This window comes from Xenopus tropicalis, chromosome 7 (genome assembly GCF_000004195.4).
Source record: "Xenopus tropicalis strain Nigerian chromosome 7, UCB_Xtro_10.0, whole genome shotgun sequence".
Lineage (NCBI taxonomy): Eukaryota > Metazoa > Chordata > Amphibia > Anura > Pipidae > Xenopus > Xenopus tropicalis.
Genome location: NC_030683.2, coordinates 30,763,281 through 30,781,515, shown reverse-complemented (window position 1 = coordinate 30,781,515; position 18,235 = coordinate 30,763,281). Strand labels below are relative to the sequence as shown.

Here is an 18,235-nt window from a genome sequence, read left to right as displayed (position 1 = left end):
CCTAATTAAATGTCCGTGTATGTTTATAGATGTGGTGTTGAACTCTAGTAAGTGAATGTGAGGGGGGGACAAAGCGATAAGTTACTGTTTGTTTCTCTGTTTGGGGCGCTGTGTGTGTATTTTCCATGTAACTATTTGGGCGCAGTGATCTATAGCAGTGATATATAGAATCGTGGAACTACATCTCCCTCCGAGATGGCTGGAGAGCTGCTGGGGAAAGAAAATAACACATAATCACACATTAAACCGTACTGTTACTTAGGGTTTGGGTTCCATAAGAGAAAGTATTGATTACCTTCCTTAGTGTAGCTGTTTGTATAGCAGAACATTAGGCAATCACAATGGTCTGTTATTAAGTGTACTTATATTATTTGCTACTGTTTATTGCTTGGGGTGGGGTGGGGTGGGGTAGGGTAGGGTGGGGGAATAATGCCAATTTTACTAGAAGGACGAAAAGATTGATTTAGCAGCCCTGGGTTCATTTTGTGGTAACCCTAGCCACTGGTTCCTATATATAAGCCCACTGACTCTGAGGGCAATGGGGAGATTCCCTTTGGTGGAAAAAGCTCCATTGACTTTATTGGTCAATGGGAGGTCAAGAAATGCCTCCCATTGGGGTTAACAGTAATCACCAGTCCAGACGATACCATAAAAAAAAGTAGAGGGCAATTGTGAGTTTTACTGCCTCCCCACTGCCAGTCTCTCTGTGCCATTGCCAGTAAGCTGGCCATATGTGGGTTGATATTGTAAGCCAACTCTGCCTCTCTTGGCAGTCTGCAGCCTAATGGCCGATGCACAGGGCAAAAGCGATGATCTCCCTACCTGTATCTACTCAGGGTTTGGCCAGGTAATGATATTTCTGGCAGGAAACTCCCATCAGGCAGATGCTACATAGAAACACAGTCCTTTCTTAATGACTCTGCCCGGGTTGATAGTTTTGGCTGGAAATCCCATCATCAGGTAACCCCAGTCTGCGAGTTAAAGCCACATATAGGGGCTGATTTACTAATCCACGAATCCGAATGAGAAAAATTCGGATTGGAAAACTAACATTTTGCGACTTTTTCGTATTTTTTGTGATTTTTTTCGTAAATTGTCGCGACTTTTTCGTAACCGTTATGACTTGCGCGAATTGTCGCGACTTTATTATAGCCATTACAAATTTCGTGAATTGTCGCGTCTTTTTCATAGCCATTATGACTTTTGTGAATTGTCGCAACTTTTTCATAGCCATTATGACTTTCGTGAATTGTCGTGACTTTTTCATAGCCATTATGACTTTCGTGAATTGTCGCGACTTTTTCATAGCCATTATGACTTTCGTGAATTGTCGCGACTTTTTCATAGCCATTATGACTTTAGTGAATTGTCGTGACTTTTTCATAGCCTTTACGACTTTTGCGAATTGTCGCAACTTTTTCGTATTGAGCGATCGAAAAAGTCGCAAAATACAGATCATTACGAAAAAAACACATTCAGACGCTTTTCGGACGTTCGTGGATTAGTAAATCAGCCCCATAGTGTACAGACTGGGAACCCGCAACACAAATTTAATATAACACATGTTTCAGAGTAAATTTACATGCAGATTGCCTGGTTGCACTATAAGTAGTTCAGTCTGCTGCTGTAATTATTAGAAAACCATACAGGATTTCTATTCCATATCCACTTTTAAAAGAAGAGTTGGCAGTTCTTGCTTTAGTGAATGTAAATTCAGATGATAAAATGTTAGTTGGATCTGGTAAAATTGTAGGTTACACCCAACTCTTCATATGAATGACAGGTAATAAATATAATAATGAATATATAACCAAAATAATGTTTTTGTTTTACCATAGGAATTGAAGCTACTTGACTGCACTCTTGCCAAATTGCCCTTAATTTTGCTTAAACGCTAGTCTGAAGGAGACACTGAGGAGACACTAACTTTGCAAGAGGTTTTCCTTGTAAGTACTACTCATACAGTATTGCTTTTAAAAAAGAACTAAACCCTAAAAATGAATATGGCCAGACATGCCATATTTTATATAAAGAACGTATTGAACCAGCCTAAATGTTCAACATCTCTGTAGTAGTAATAATCCAGTCCTTTAAAGTTGTCACAGGGGGTGGCCATACTGGACACTTCTGTTAGAAGTGTCTGCGACACTGCACATGCTCAGTGCACTCTGGGCAGCTGTTGAGAAGCTAAGCTTAGGGGTCGTCCAAAATTAATGGGCTGATGGTTTCAGAGTTTCAGATCATCTGTGTTAATTACTAATCAGCCTTATATTGTGACATTTATATCATATATATATATATATAGTATATACAGTATAATGTCAATCGGTCCCTAAGCTCAGGTAGGTGACAGCAGCACAGAGCATGTGCAGGGAATCAGCAGAAGATTGGGGGCTACTGGGGCATCTTCAGTGGCACATATCTTCTTTGCTAAAGGGCTGTGGGTGCCTTGGGCTGGTACAGAAGCAAAAAACATAATGTACAACATTTCTAGCCTACCTCTTTAGTTAAGCTTTAGTTTTCCTTTAATAAAACAAGACTTTATGATATTTTTCATATCCAAAATGAACTGTTACTATTCCAGGGGGCATATTGGTCTCTTTGGGCTCATTGACAAGCAGGAAAATGCTAAACTGAGATTTAATTGTGTGGGAATTTCAGGGGCAAATGATAGGTTGCTTTTACTAAATGAAATAGCAGTTTCTTCCTCCTACTAGCAGTATGTGTTCTTTTGTGTAATGGGAGAAAATGGATTAACTTTTAGCATGCTGTGGTTTTTATAGTATTTTAATAATTTGCCTCCCTTTTTATACCTTTTTCCAGCTATTGGATGAGGATCAGTTACTAAAAAACTATTTCCCTGTGAAGCTACATTTTTATTATTATTTGTACTTTTTAGTACTTATGTTTTTATTCAGTCGTTCACCTATTCATATTTTAGTCTCTTGTTCAAATCACTTCCTGGTTGTTAGGGTAGACAAGACCCTAGCAACCAGATAGCTTCTGAAATACCAAATCAGAGAGCTGGCCAAAAAAAAAACTATAAATAAATGAAAACTACAAAGTAAAAATGAACACCAGTTGCAAATTGTCTCAGAATTTAACTGTCTAAATCATATTTTTAATTTAAAAGGTGAACCACCCCTTTAAATATCTGTTGCCTTTTAGCTGTGGTTTCACTACATGTCCTAGCGCACCGTGACATCACCCTCTAGTTGTGGTAGCATTAAGGATGCGGGGTGCTATTGTTCATCTACAGCCACAGGGTGGACAGTCTTATTCCAATATATATATATATTGGAAAGCTACTGAACATATTTTTGTGTATCTGGTTAGGCTTAGTGACTGTAGCAACCCGGTTTTTGTTTGAATGTAAAAATAAAAGGTGAGTGGCAAAATTGTTCTAGTGCAATAACCCATAAGAATCAGCCAGAATCAGCTTTGTTTAGTGTACCACATAATAATGAATGTAAATTTGGTTGCGGTGGGTTTACGTGCTGGGACATTTATGCATCTTGTAATAAACTGTCCAAAGTGTGTATTTCTTGATTGTGTTTGACACTTTTAACAGAACAATTGGATATATAAACATATTGCCTCTGTACATTTGCACTTATCATTTGAATACCCGTGCAAAACAAAGTGACATTTTCTGTTCTTTAATCCTTCCCAGGGTGCTTGTGCATGGAACCCAGAGGCATTGTTAAAGCATTCCCTAAAGTAAAGAGACTGAGAGAAAATGCTACCTTAGAAGAGGATGGGAAGAAAATTAAAACTGACCCAGACATTCATGGTACTGTAAATATTTTAAAATGAAATAACAAATGCTATGTGATTATTTAAGCAGGGAGAACAAGGCGTGATGTAAAGGTATGCTGGGAGTTTATAAGCTTAGGAGGGCCACTGAGTAAAACTAAGGGGGAGATTTACTAATCCACGAACGGTCCGAAGGCGTCCGAATGCGTTTTTTTTCGTAATGATCGGTATTTTTGCGACTTTCTCGTCGCCATCGCGAAAAAATCTGATTTACAATCGCTCAATACGAAAAAATCGAGACGGCGACAAAATAGTTGCGCAAAATACGATAAAGACGCAACGCCGACGAAAAAGTCGCGACAAATACTAAAAATTGCGACGGCGACAAAAAAAGTCACAAAATTTTCGTTTCCAATACTATTTTTTCCCTTTCGGGATTCGGATTCATGGATTAGTAAATCTTCCCATAAGTATCACTTCCAGATTGTGAATTATGGTGTTTTGTATGTGCTGAGAGTAAAGAAAAATATGTGGATATAATAAAATAAATGTGATTTTGTAATCATTTTGTACCATTCCATGGTTTGTTTTTGGCTTCTGTAATTTTATTTTACCTTTTGTGTTGAGCTTCAGTTACACAGGTTGTGCCATTGGGCAGGAAGAGCTTTAGGAAAAGGAATTCTGGGGCATTTAGTTTGTCCTTAATCTAGGTGGCATGATGTGGGGGAAGAGAAGTTTAAGTAGCAATGTAGTTGCTTATTTATATATAAAGAGCTGTTCTTTAACTGCTGACAGCAGTTCAGCTCAATCTTTCCTTCCTGTGGGTTAATCCAAAGGATTTCTAATGGCATTAGAAAGCATGAGAATAATATTTGTATGGTGAAACCATATCCATGAAAAAGGGAGACCTACCATTCAAAATGATTTGACTGCTACCATGTTTTTACAAGTTAAAAGAAATAGAAATTAGTCACTGGTGCCAAGTTGCTAGGCACACCACCGTGATTCTAATTGCTTACTTTCTTGGCCCAGGTGTGGGGTACTTTTTGCAGAGGAAAGTTCTGGTGTGAGCCTGAGCTCACCCCGTGCAACACAGAGGAAACCTTGGCTGGAATAATATGTTGGGGCTCAGAGAAAAAATACCATGGGTTGATGATTTTTTTTGAAGAAGAAGAGTAGCCCTGGTCCTGGGAGGGGACAAAGGGAATGAATCACTGGGGGGGAGGCTAACAACTTGTCAGCACTCCTAGTGATTCTACCTTTTGTTCTCTTTAAGGCTGCCACATCTTCTAACTTACAGCCAAACCCTAATTTTGCATGGGAAAACATAAAATGGTCATACATAAAATCTGTGTTTTTCCTGTAAAAATTGCATCAATTGCTAAAAAAAGACTGGGGAACCAAAAAATTGCATCAGTTGCAAAAAAAAAAAAAAAAAGACTGGGGAACATTCAGGTGGGTCAAAAAAATGGGTCAAAATGATGACGCAATATGCTCTGACAACCCTAACTGCAGGTTAAATTACAATCCCATAATTCCCTTTTCTAAAGCCCTCTCACCTTAAACAACCCAGGTGAAACTAAAGGATACCCTAAATCTATAATATACTAGTATATATGTAAACCAGTTGCCTGTTCTTGCATCTTTGGAGTAAGTGCATTTTAGTATATTCTCCCATGTCCAGCAGTATACAGTATCAACTGCCACATGTATTTTGGGTCTGTGTGTATAGTGCATAGCTTCAGATTCTCCAGCAAATGGTTTTGCCCCAGACAGCGTATGTGATTAGACATTTTGGATTTTAAAAAATTGCTGTCAATGAGTTAAACATTTTTTCCTATATTTTATTTAGGTATATTCTTTGAAGGAGTCCATGCGCATATTCTTCAGGCTGGAATAGGCCTGGCCCGATCTGAAATATTTCAAAAGCAGATTATACAAAATGGAGGTCAGGTTGCTTCCCAGTTTTCCTCAGAGGTGACGCACATCATAGTAGATGAGAAAATGGACTGTGATCGTGCTTTCCGGGTACTAAAACTGGAAAAAATTTCTCACCACGTTCAACTTGTAAAGTCAGCCTGGCTAAGTCTTTGTATTAAAGAAAAACAAATGGTTAACACTGCTGGCTACAGAATCTTTATTCCAGACAGGTAAATGCCTTACATGTTTCCAGATTTAATCCTGTTGACTTTAGATTTCAAAATCCTGCATTTATACAGCACAATTCCCTTCATATCCCACGCTGTCCTTCTGTAGGACTTGCTGCTATTGCCAGTTGCTCTTTGAGATCTTCCACCTAAAGCCCAGTATTCGGCTAAATAGACTCAAAAACAGTTTGAATTTCTGGGAATCTTGCAAGATAAATCTGCCTCTGTAATAGAACAGTTTACTGACTGGCTTGCTCACTTGTAGAGTTTTACATAGAGCTTTGCTGGGGCAAATGGCTCCATTCCACCAAAGCTTGGCACTTTACAGGACAACTAGGAGACAGAGCAGGACTAGGTGCAGATTAATGTTTATTAATGTCATTTTAAATCGGTGATATGAGCTTCAAGACCCAAAGAATAGTCGAGCTTTATCAGATGAAACGGTACCATATTTCCTAATATCTTAATATCAATTGTGCTAGCCCTGCAGCATAGGGAGCTCTAACAGTTGCCTTTCCTTCTGCTGATTAGCAGTTGGCTTCTGGGGGGCTTTTTAAAGCGGTTGTTCACCTTAAAATTAACTTTTAGTGTGATGTAGAGCAGGGGTGGCCAAAACGCCGATCCTGGTCAACCATTCGTTCCCCCGTGGATTTCTGGTTGACCGCGTCGAAGCTGGGAAATGCGGAAGTGCAGCGGTTCCGTGTTTTTATTGGGTATGCGTATGTACATGGGGAGGGGCCAAAAGTCAACCGCAGGGGGAAAAAGTCTGGGCACCCCTGATGTAGAGCTTAATATTCTGAGACACTTTTCAGTTGATCTTCACTCTTTTTTCTGTGGTTTTTGAATTATTTAGCTTTTTGTTCAGCAGCTTTTCAGTTTGGCATTCCAGCAGGTATCTAGTTACTAGGATTTAAATGACCCTAGCAACCAGGCAGTGGGTTGAATGAGAAACTGGAATATGAATAGGAGAGGGGCTGAATAGAAAGATAAGTAATTAAAAGTAGCAATAACAATAAAGTTGTAGTCTCACAGAGCAATAGTTTTTGGCTGCTGGGGTCAGTGACCCCCTTTTTAAAGCTGGAAAAAATAATAAAAAAAGGCCAAATAATTTGAAAGGTTGAAAAAATAAAGCCCAACTGAAAAGTTGAGTCAGCCATTTTATAACATACTAAAAGTTAACTTGGAGGTGAACAACCTTTTTAAGGGGTTTTAAACTGATAATAAACAGCTTAAATTCCCTTGTTTCTTGCCTTTTCTTTAACTAGCCTCAAACCAGGTGCTTCCCATGCACATAAGTGGGAAAAGCTTTGCCTGTGGGAATGTTCTGTTCTGCTCACACCCACAGCCATAGACAGTGGCAAGAGAAGTGGCTGCTAACTGACAAGTGCCCAGTGTAGTGTTCAAAATGCCCCTGCTGCCATTACAGGAGGAATGAAAATCATGGGATGGCCCTGTTATTTTATGTACGGTGTATATTTAAGTTCAGACTAATCACGCAATGCTAGGTTTCTCTCTGTGTATCTAATAAAAAACTCTTTCTAACCAATTGGTTACTACTAATGCTGACAAAATACAGACTGAATATTATGTATGTATATATATATATATATATATATATATAATTGACTGACCCCTATAGTCCGCAGCCACACTGTGTCAGTAAAAACACTTGGTTAAAGCTGCAGCCTTTTGTATACTCTCATAGCAGTAGATATAGCTGATATTCAGTTATAAATGAAATAATGGTTACTATTAGCACTAGGGTACAAGAATGTCTGCATGGTGTCACTTCTGTCTCCTAAGGGCAATACATGTCACTTGTTTTTTGGGAAGCCTTATGTTTCAAGTCTGTCGGTAAATAATTCCTAAATCTGAGAAAACCACACTTTCTAATCATGTATGCTTCCTGGAAGCTGTGTCCTTAACAGTAAGGTGCTGGTTATCCCACTTAACATGTTCCCAGGTATTCGCCCTGTGGGTATAAAAGTAGGTCTCAAGTAGACATCAAGGCAAACCACAGGCAATGATGAAACGCAAAATAACTATAATTCTGTGACAGGTACCTGGATTTGAAGGACCAGGCAGAAAAAGAACAAAGCTGTGAGACTAAGCGGAATGACAGGAAACAGCATGATGAACTACCCCATGCCCCGGATAAACTGAATCAAGCCGGCAACCCTCAAACGCAACATGTGTCTGATTTGCCACTACTGAATTATAGCAACACATCAAAAACACAGGTAATATTTATGGCAAAACAAATGTTAGCTTCAAAGCTGTAGCTTTTAAAGGTAAAATGCTCCTTTTTCATAAACTCACATTCTCTCTCATTTCTTTATAATTTCAAGTAACGAGTCATGTATTATAGTGTTTATCCTCACTGGGAATCTTGAATGCTATGAATTATGTGTCTGTTACACATCTGTAACTGTTGGGGCACACAAGTTAGTCAGTGACCCCTAATTTGTACAATGAAAATTTCCTTACCATAATGCATATACAGTTGGCATAATAATCTGCATTCAGTTGCTTCTCACACCTTTCCCTCAACATTATATTAAAAGTTAATTTAAAGGTGAACCACCCCTTTAATGCTTCCATCTGGTAACAGGTTTGGCCTTTGCAGCTGGTTGTAACATCCCACTGGAATGCGTTAAGCCTTATTTATTAGATGGTATTGCCTTGGAGTATAAGGAGCTGTAATTCTACTAATGACTGGGGCCAATGACTGCCAAGATTAGGCTATCCATGGCTAAAAACCAAATGCCCGAACCATAAACACATTCAGATATAGGGAAAAAAACGTCTTAGAATCAAAAGCATCTTTGCCATCCAGAATTTTTCACTGCCTTCATGGTTCACTTTGGGACATTGCCATTAAGTAAATGCATTAGGGCCCACTATTAAGCAAGGAAGCCATGATATAAGTGCAGACTGATAAATGATGCTGCCAGAATTTCTCTCACTTTGTTCCATTTAGTCCCAGAATACTCCAGCTTTGAAGTAACCACATAAAATATCTGGCAAGTTGAGAAATTGTGTCCATGGTAAATTTTTTTCAGGGTGGACCAGGGCATCCAGCAGAATGTAAGAATATATGCAATAGACAGCTGAGCAGGGTTAATAACTGATCCCCGGTGTGTCCATGGATGCTTGGGGAGGGCAACTGCTTCCTGTTTACTGTATAAAACCTTTTTTTAATTTTTTTTTGTTACCTTGCCAAGCTATTAATTAGCATTCTAAAAAGCGGTAGCTTTCTGTCATTGTTTGTGGCGTCTGAGTTTAGTTTTTATTTTTTGGCACCGAGTTGATGTCAGAGATGCAGTTCAAGAAGGATAATTGAATTCACTTTGTACTGCCTGTCAATAATTCTAGCAGTGCCCTGAAGCATTACACATACTGCGCAAGCATGCAGTCATAGGACTATTTTAGGAGCCTGACATAACAGCCACGTTTAACTCTCTCGTCTGGTAAAGAACCTGCTGCATCTTTCTACTAGGTCATCTTGTACTTTATTTACAATATCACTTTCATTGGTGTCTTTGTACTTTGACTCTTATAGCTTACAGTTTGTCAGATCATTTATGTTTTTTTCTAATACTGTATTTATAGTATTCTAGTCTGTACCAGCATTTCCTTTTCAGTGTTTATAAAGCAATGGCACTTGGACAAACATTTCTAATAACAGCTTATCTGCTTTCACTGGTTTAGTGTAGTTAGAAAAGCCCACAGGTTGCCGTGGGTTACTGGACCACGGCAAGCATTTGCCCATTTATAGCTGTACATAACCCTATTCACCTTCCCTTTTGATGTAGACATGCATCTATTGCCAATATCTCACTCAGAATAGCAATGCAGTCTCTTCCCCACCTGCAAGATTGTGGGAGGAGCAGATTGTAGCAGGCACTGATGCAACCGCTGGGCTGGTTTCCAGCAGAAGAGTTCCAGGGGCTGATGCTGTGTAAGCAGAGCTACTAATCATGTCCTAATTTACAGATGTCCCTATGGCTTCCTCCTGTTGCAGTCTGGGTAATACCCATTACTGCGGGTGCTTCTTTGGTGTGAGGGCAGATAACTGAAAAGTGGCACCCAATGCCGTGGAATAGATTTCCTGGGATATGATGAATTTAATCAGATTTGTGCAGCCTGTGCTAAGTATGTGCAAAACTCAAAAGCACTTCAACCATTAGTCTAAGTGGCCAGACCCAGACATTCACAATCTTGGTCAGCATGTCTTATGGTCTACCTATTAGCAGAGAGGGTCTAGTTCTTTGGTGAGGCTGCAGGTTCTAGCTCATAGGAAAATGGGTAACGCATGCCTTGTGTAATTTGTGTCATTTTATACTGTTTTAAAGATTAGTCTAAGGTTTCCCCTATACTGTGCTTAGTGAAAGAGAGTAAGTCTGATCTAATTCATGGCAATCTTTGTACATGCTATATGGAAATTTAGGGGATTGTTCCTCCTGCTGTTATTCACCCTTTGTTGTCACTCCACATGCCCTACTGGTTTCTTGTAAGACTATTAAAGAACTCAAAAAGGACTATGGGAGGAATAATGGAAGCAGTATGCAAGCTGTGCCAGTTACACCTTTATAGGCCATCTAAGGCTAAACAAATATTCTCTTCCTAATAATTTCAATAAATAGATTCTATGAGAAAATTAAAAAATGGTATAGAAGCACAATCATTGAATTCTCAACAAAAAATATAAAAATGTTATTCTTTTTGTTTAAAAATTATTGATGGAATGTATTTTGTCATAATTTGTCACCTTAAACCCTAGGTCAGATGTTCCTAAACCTTCTGTTACTAATAGAGCCCAAGACAGTGAATGCGGCACCCAATCAAGGTGTTGCTAACATTTCCATGTATCTGAAACTTTGGCTTGAGCTAAAGGGTGAAGAGTGAAAGCTGGGTGGCAAAAGGGGTGCCTTGAACCTCTAAAATTTTCTGTACATTAGCTGCTTATTAATAGAATTTTTATTAATGTTTTTTCTCATTCTTTGCTAAGAATTCAGATGATGATGTTAGCGACACAGAAGATACCGGTGTTACACAAGGAGACCTGGATGCTTTGATATCTGGCCAGCGTCCTGACCCAACAACTGTAAAAAGCCACAGAGTCCCAAATACTGTCACTGGAAAGTGGGTCTGTGCTCACTCATCTGAAAGCAAGAAGACGAATTACAACCAGTTCATCACAGACAAGCTGGAGGTTCTTGCCAAGGCATATTCTGTTCAAGGAGACCGCTGGAGATCTCTGGGATACTCAAAAGCCATAAATGCTCTCAAAAGCTACCACAAGCCTGTCACCTCCTGTGAGGTAAATGCATTACAATGGCAGTGTTTGCTTTCTATTGCAGTGATGTCCAGCTGAATTCCCTCCAGCTGCTGAACTGCTATTGTAGTCCATGAACAGCTGAAGGGCCACAGGTTGGAAGTTCTGTGACTTTTGTTATATGTGGAGGTTTATCCCCACAACTTTTTCACACCCGTGAAATAATCCCCTTGAGAAGTCTTTGGCACACTTGCTCACATTCATCTCCCTAAAGTAATTTAAACACCAGGCCTATATGAATACTTAAGATATAAAGGGGAAACTTTGCCCCTTTCTTTGTATTATTGGTGTTAGTTTTGTTGATTTGATCTTTATGTGTTTGGACATGGTGTCTTAATTAGAAGAAAGACTACTGGTATGCAAAGCTGACCAGCCTCTATATTTTTAAATTTGCCAAAACCACACAGCGTCTCGGGCGCATGCCCCTTCGTCAGGTGATATTGAAACGTTTTTGAGCACCAGCTGTGCTCTTCTTCTGGGACAAACCCTGAGAAAGAGCACATTTGGTGCTCGAAACATTGGAAATTTTAGAAAATAAATTACTTTTCTGTATGAGAAGTTCCTGTGAGTGCAGTACTTTCTCTCATTCATATAGGGAGAGTATATATATATTCTATATATCTATATATAGATTCTTCCTCCATCTTCATCTTCATATTATTCATTCTTTTTTTAGGAAGCAGCTAGCATCCCAGGCATTGGAAAGAAAATGGCTGAAAAAATTGAAGAAATTCTTGATAGTGGACATTTGCGCAAACTAGATCATATCAGTGACAGTGTGGCTGTGCTGGAGATCTTTTCCAATATATGGGGAGCTGGAGTGAAAACGGCACAAAGCTGGTATCAACAGGTTGGTCCCAAATCTTTTCTGGTCATGGCCCAGTAAAGACAATGCTCCTGGAGGAAAAACGTACAAAGAGATCCTTGCAGATAGTGCCCTGGTTGGTTTCAAACTCTAGCCACCAGTTCAGCAAAGCACCAATGCTAACCACTGTGTGTCATATGAATCTTTGTGCATTACATGATGCTTTAACCTGGGTGCCAAGCTGCAGTGACGATTGCTTTCCATAAGCATGCATCTCATTGCAGTCAGTCCTGCGATTGGATACATGCAGGTCATATACCTAGAAGATGCCCCTCTAAAGGTTGATATTTGTTGTAGACATTTGCTTAGCAATTCAATTAGTTTGTAATTATTCACGGCAAAGCAAACCTAAAGCTGAATAACTCTCATATTCATATAAAAAGAGGGTTAACTTGCCATACACATTTATTTTCTTTTAGGGCTTTCGGACTTTGGATGACATCCGCACGAAAGGGAATCTGACCACGCAACAAGCTATTGGTCTAAAACATTATGATGATTTCTTGGATCGCATGCCCAGGGACGAGGCTGGGAAGATTGAACAAACTGTGAGTATTCTGATCCATTGTAAATGGCAGTTCCATGTATTAGATATTATACTTCCTGAGTAAAGAACTTTAGAGGTTTTAGCTCCATAACTATATAGCATCTGGAAGCCACTCTTTACACTAAAACATGTGCTCGCTGCTAAGGTGGCCATACTAGGAGTTAATAAGCAAGTTAGGAGCCCCCATCTGGCGACTCTGCATACAGTGCAATTCATTGCATGGCGCAGCAATTTGTAACAGGGTTGTTTGATACAAAGCGCAGTGCAGCTGTAACACAATAGATTGTCTGCTTTGTTAATAAATAGTTGGCAACTGGCAGAGAACATTTATGTGCTTTTTCTTCCCAAACTCAAGGATTGTTCAGCTACATTTGAGATCTTTTGCCACTGGGAATTGAACTAGAAGACATGATCAAGCTGTGCAGATAAACTCTGCTTTGCTCCTGCCTTTGTTTTCTGGGTATTTTGTGCCTTTGCTTTCGAATTTCTTTCTCTGCTATTATTCAGTCACAACATTTAATATATTCCGCTCAGAAAGGGCTTCTCTCCCACAAGCTTCTGTAAGAGCACCGCTCTTTGTAATGATCATCAGGAAACAATATTTCAAAGACAGTCTGTTGGAGCAAATGAAAGGCAGCGGAGTTAGAATGTTGCTGTTGAGTGACAGGATCCCTTGGGGTGGGTTGGAAGAAGTTGCTTTATGTTACACCTGCATACCCCATCACCGTGGAAGCATCGGTCATTGCGACGCTGTCACTCAGCCACAGAGCCTGACCTCAAAGAATGCGCACCACTCAGGACCTCACTGGGAAACTTGTTCCCATGCGTATGATTAAAGACGAAAGACTCATTCCTCCCCCCCACCATCAGCACAGCCACCTCCTCCCTTTTTGTTCAAATACGGTTGTCACGTTAAAGATTTTCGAGAATGACTTTCCCTATTCCAAGGACCCTCTTTTTTTTTCTTTTTCCCCCTCCCCATCCTTTCAAAAGTCAACCAGGTTGTTGTGGCGGCTGCAGGAGGAGGAGTCACTGCCTATTGTTGTTGATTGGATTACTCGTCCTGGGTCTCAAGGAGAAAGAAGGGGATTAAGGGATTAGCCACTGTCCTTGCTGTATGTCACATCAAGATCTAAGGGCTTTTGCACTCAATTGCAATGTAGCAGGTCTTCAGAAATCTTCATTAAAAAGAGACAAAATATGCATTAGAAAAAGAGTCGTGACCTCTTTAAGCATGTCATGGGAATACAAGATAGAATTAATAGGTTTATGCTCCTAATGAAAGATGATCCTCAGTCCTAATCAGATAAAGTGAGATAAGGAAAAGTAATACTTTGAAGCTACAACTTCATTGACATTATATATATTTTAGAAGAGCAGTTAACTACCTTACTGCTGCTGCAATGGCATTTGAAGTGTATGCTGGGTATATTGCATACAGGTCCCTTCTGCATTCACACAGCATGCGTTCAGCATATACTTTCTCATACAGCCACTTTTCCAAACAACATTAATTAAAATGGAATGAACTATATAAAACACTTCTCAATTGCACTTGCCCCTTCACAGCCTGGAGACCAAATTCCAACATCAGTATAAAGCAGGGAGATAATAAATTCTTGCCCATATATCTCTAATAATTCCACCTAATAGCTTTATGCTTTTAATCAGCACATGAGAGCAGAAACACATTATATATATCTATAGCTATACACACATTTTATTCCTTGTGTATTACAGTCTGTTACATTATTTGTGGATAATAATTCCTAAGTGATAGACACTCAGTGGCTGGATGCTGCCTGCACTAAAGCTGCTAGCACGCAAACTAATTTGATTGGCAGAGTGTTTTTTTTCATACAGTTTCTGTTCTGGGCCCCCAAATGTTCATTTTGAAATTCAAAATTGAATTATATATTTATATATAATACTAAAAATTTTGTTCCAGAAACTGGAGTTCTCTTTTAAGTACTGAAATCGAGAACGACTGAAGAGTGTCCATGTACAGACCTTTTTAGTCAGAAATCAGGAATTTAGTGCTCTTAAACTTAATTTACCTGATATGATAAATAATTCTAATTATTTATTTGTATCCACTTTTCCAAGGTAAGAGAGGCGGCCCATGCTGTTAACCCTGAGCTGATTTGTGTAGCGTGTGGCTCGTTCCGCCGTGGCAAAGCAACTTGTGGTGATGTCGATGTGCTAGTAACCCACCCCGATGGAAAGTCGCACAGAGGAGTTTTTAGCAAACTTATCGATGGGCTGAAGGCGCAAGGTAAGAAATATGCACTTACTCATCCCTTCAGAACAACTTGTAATCATTTAAATAAAGACGTTCATGAAATAACTTTCAGAGGCTGGAAGTGACCACAAATCTTCTCAAAAGCTACGGCAGAACCCTCTGATGGGGACGGCTTCTTCCTCCATGATTAATCACAGGCTACAAACCACTTATGTCATTGCATTAGCCGCCACAGAAGGATCTGTAATTTAGCCGCGTGTAATGATAAAGCACACTCGCTCCAACGTTCTGTCATGATTTGCAGTTTCTTCCTCAACAGTTGTAATCAATGACGGTACTTAGACGCTCAGAAGCAGGGAGTGATTAACGAGCGGCCACTCTAGAGTCTGCCAATTAATGCGCCGCTCAGAAAGAAATCTGAATTATTTCATCAGTCAAACTGCAATGTTCCTCTTCCTCTCATCTCTTTGACCCAATCTGATTCTCTTATTGCTTTTCTATGAACTTTGCAGGGTTTCTGACTGATGATTTGGTGAATCAAGAAGTGAACGGGAATCAGAAGAAATATTTGGGGGTTTGTAGTCTCCCGGGAGAAGGTCAAAGGCACCGGAGGCTGGATATTATAGTCGTGCCTTATGGCGAGTTTGCCTGTGCGATTATGTACTTCACTGGTTCGGCGCATTTTAACCGCTCCATGCGTGCACTGGCCAAAACCAAGGGCATGAGCCTATCAGAACACTCTCTTAACAAGAATGTTGTGCGCAATAGGAGCGTAAAGGTCAGCGCAGGTTGCCCGCTCCCTACACCAACTGAGAAGGAGATTTTTGAGATACTTGGGCTTCCATTTAGAGAACCGCATGAGAGAGACTGGTGAGCCATTAGCGAATGAGTTGCAAAAGAATCATATTCATGCTGTGTTAATCCAGTATTAATGTTGGTATAAACCTTGGTTCAATCAACATAAAGAAAAATCTTCAGCACACCACTTACATACATGTTCTCAAAGGGTGCTTCACTTCCACAGCCGCTCCCAAGCCTTTTTTCCATGTATCTTTGCAAAGGGGAAGAAGCACACCAGTGTGTCGGCAATGCCTTTAAATCTTTTTTTTGCAGCACAGTGCTGTTTGTTCATTTCTGCAAATAAATGATTTAAAGGCATTGCCGACACACTGGTGTGCTTCTTCCCCTTTGCAAAGATACATGGTATAAACCTTGGGGCACCAAGAGAATCAAATTCATCTCCAGTTTATGTGATGCCAGTGATGGAGTATCTGTATATATGAATTAGTATAAATTGCCTCAACAGTATACAGTACTCAAGTTGGTCATACACTGGGCAACTCTTATAGCACCCCAACTGATCAGCCTGCAGGCTGTACTGGCAGATACCGCACAAGGGCCTATATGCGTATGGCCCCTCTTCTCTTCCTTTCAGCCAACCAATGGAAGGGAAGGGGTTCTTGAGGGAGGGGGAGCAGGAGAGAGGAGAGAGCTGCATGTCTCTGACACAGGAAAACAGACACAACAAAGCTTTTGACAGAGGACTCAGTGCAGTGTTTCTGTGAACGCTTTTGGCTTTATTTACATAGACCTTTCTGATAAAGCTTTCTTAGTTTTTACCTTTCCTTCTCTTTTAAAGGTGTTGTTCACCTTTCAGCTTTTTGTTCAGCACTTCTCCTGTTTTTGTTGCTAGCAACCAGCCAGTGGTTTAAAAGAAAGACATCATGAGTAGAGGAGGGCCTAAATAGAAACATAAGTAATAAAAAGTAACAGTAACAATAAAACTGTAGCCTCGCAGTACAGTAGCTTTTGGCTGCCTGGTCAGTGACCCCCATTTGAAAGCTGGAAAGATTCAGAAGAGGAAGGCAAATAATGCAACAGCTATAAAAACAAAAATGAAGACCAATTAAACTGTTGCTAAGGATAGTCCATTCTTAAAGTTAAAACTTGAAGTTAACCTGAAGGTGAACCACCCCTTTAAGTGAAAGAAAATGTCATTTATAAACATGGTATAATTTGCTTTTAAAATACTCACACTTGCTCATTATTGAATGTACGTATTTGGTCTCTGAGAGATGTTTCTGTAGTTCTAATGATGTACAATCCCATTAAGTGTGACATCATTAGCTTTTTTAATGATACCTTTAAATTATAACGAAGAATGTAATATGTGCATAAAATCATGACTACGAACAAATTGTGTCAAACGTGACAAATATATTATTCATACATTATTCTACTATATTTATTGCATATTTAATTAGGGTAAGTACATTTACTCTAGAGCAATGGAGTTATAAGTGCAGAGGATGCTGGGAGTTAAATTTCAGCAACAGCAAGGGTTGTGTTGCAGGAGGGAAAGGCCCCAGTAGTACTGCCCATTATACATTATAGTGCCGAGCAGTGCACCCATGGCGCCACCTGTACAGGCTGTACTTACCCCCAGTTACTCCTATTCTGTGTATTTGGATGAATATGGGTCCTGGAGTTGTTCTGCCAATTTAAAGCTGCCCCCGGGGGGTACAGGCACCCATTGAGACCTCCCAGTGAGGCACGGACTACAAGTATATTACAAATGAAGGATCATTACACAAAGAATGTTTTTTAATGCCTCAATAAAGATGGTCACATCTGGACTGTATTGTGCTATGTATTTATTTCTTTGTACTACTTAAAGGAGAACTAAAGCCTAATGAAATAAGGCAGAACTGTTGTACATTGTGTTTGAGTTCTGTACCAGCCCAATTCAACCCCAGCCCTTTAGCAGGGAAGATCTGTGCCCCCAAAGATGCCCCAGTAGCCCCCCATCTTCTTTTCTGCTGATTCCCTGCACATGCTCTGTGCTGCTGTCACTTACCTGAGCTTAGGGACCCACTCACAATATACTGTATATAAAGAATATTAACAATTAACATCAGAATGAAATAATCAGCCCTTGTATCATCAACTTATATGACAACCTCATTTTCTGCTTGAGAATTTGCAACGACCTCTAAACTTAGCTTCTCTACAGCTGCTCAGAGCCCACTGAGCATGTGTGGTGCCACTGACACTTCTAACAGAATCCAATGTGGGCAGCTTTTGCTCACAACTTTAAAGGTCTGGATTATTACTGTTTTAGAAATGCAGAACCTTTAGGCTGGTGCAGTAAGTTCAGTATATAAAATACAGCATTGCTAGCCATATTCATTTTATAGGGTTTCGTTCATTTTTAATTCCATTCAGTATCTAATTCAAAAATACAGCTCTGGAGAAAGTCATGAAGAAAGTGTCCAGTCACACAATCACTTTAGAGTTATCAAACTCTACACAACACAGAGGCAGCCATAACCTAAGCAAC

General features: G+C 39.8%; 1 protein-coding gene across 2 annotated transcripts; it reads left to right on the top strand.

Moving 5' to 3' along the window:
• The first annotated feature begins 17 nt into the window (after window positions 1-17).
• On the top strand, window positions 18-17,531 carry poll (polymerase (DNA) lambda). Of its 2 annotated transcripts, NM_001100246.1 has the most exon segments (11): window positions 18-47; window positions 1,839-1,946; window positions 3,674-3,793; window positions 5,609-5,906; window positions 7,963-8,143; window positions 10,915-11,226; window positions 11,918-12,091; window positions 12,526-12,654; window positions 14,760-14,928; window positions 15,408-15,930; window positions 16,081-17,531. In NM_001100246.1, coding segments are annotated over 8 exon segments (1,734 nt in total). In that variant the 5' UTR covers window positions 18-47; window positions 1,839-1,946; window positions 3,674-3,684; the 3' UTR covers window positions 15,770-15,930; window positions 16,081-17,531.
• Window positions 17,532-18,235: the final 704 nt, after the last annotated feature.

What these genes read in the sequence shown, in the direction of transcription:
- poll (XM_031904738.1), top strand. Translation starts at nt 3,685, where the DNA reads ATGGAACCCAGAGGCATTGTTAAAGCATTCCCTAAAGTAAAGAGACTG. An exon ending in AGAATCTTTATTCCAGACAG is followed by an intron (nt 5,907 to 7,962) that starts GTAAATGCCTTA and finishes ATTCTGTGACAG; the next exon opens with GTACCTGGATTTGAAGGACC. An exon ending in GCAACACATCAAAAACACAG is followed by an intron (nt 8,144 to 10,914) that starts GTAATATTTATG and finishes TTCTTTGCTAAG; the next exon opens with AATTCAGATGATGATGTTAG.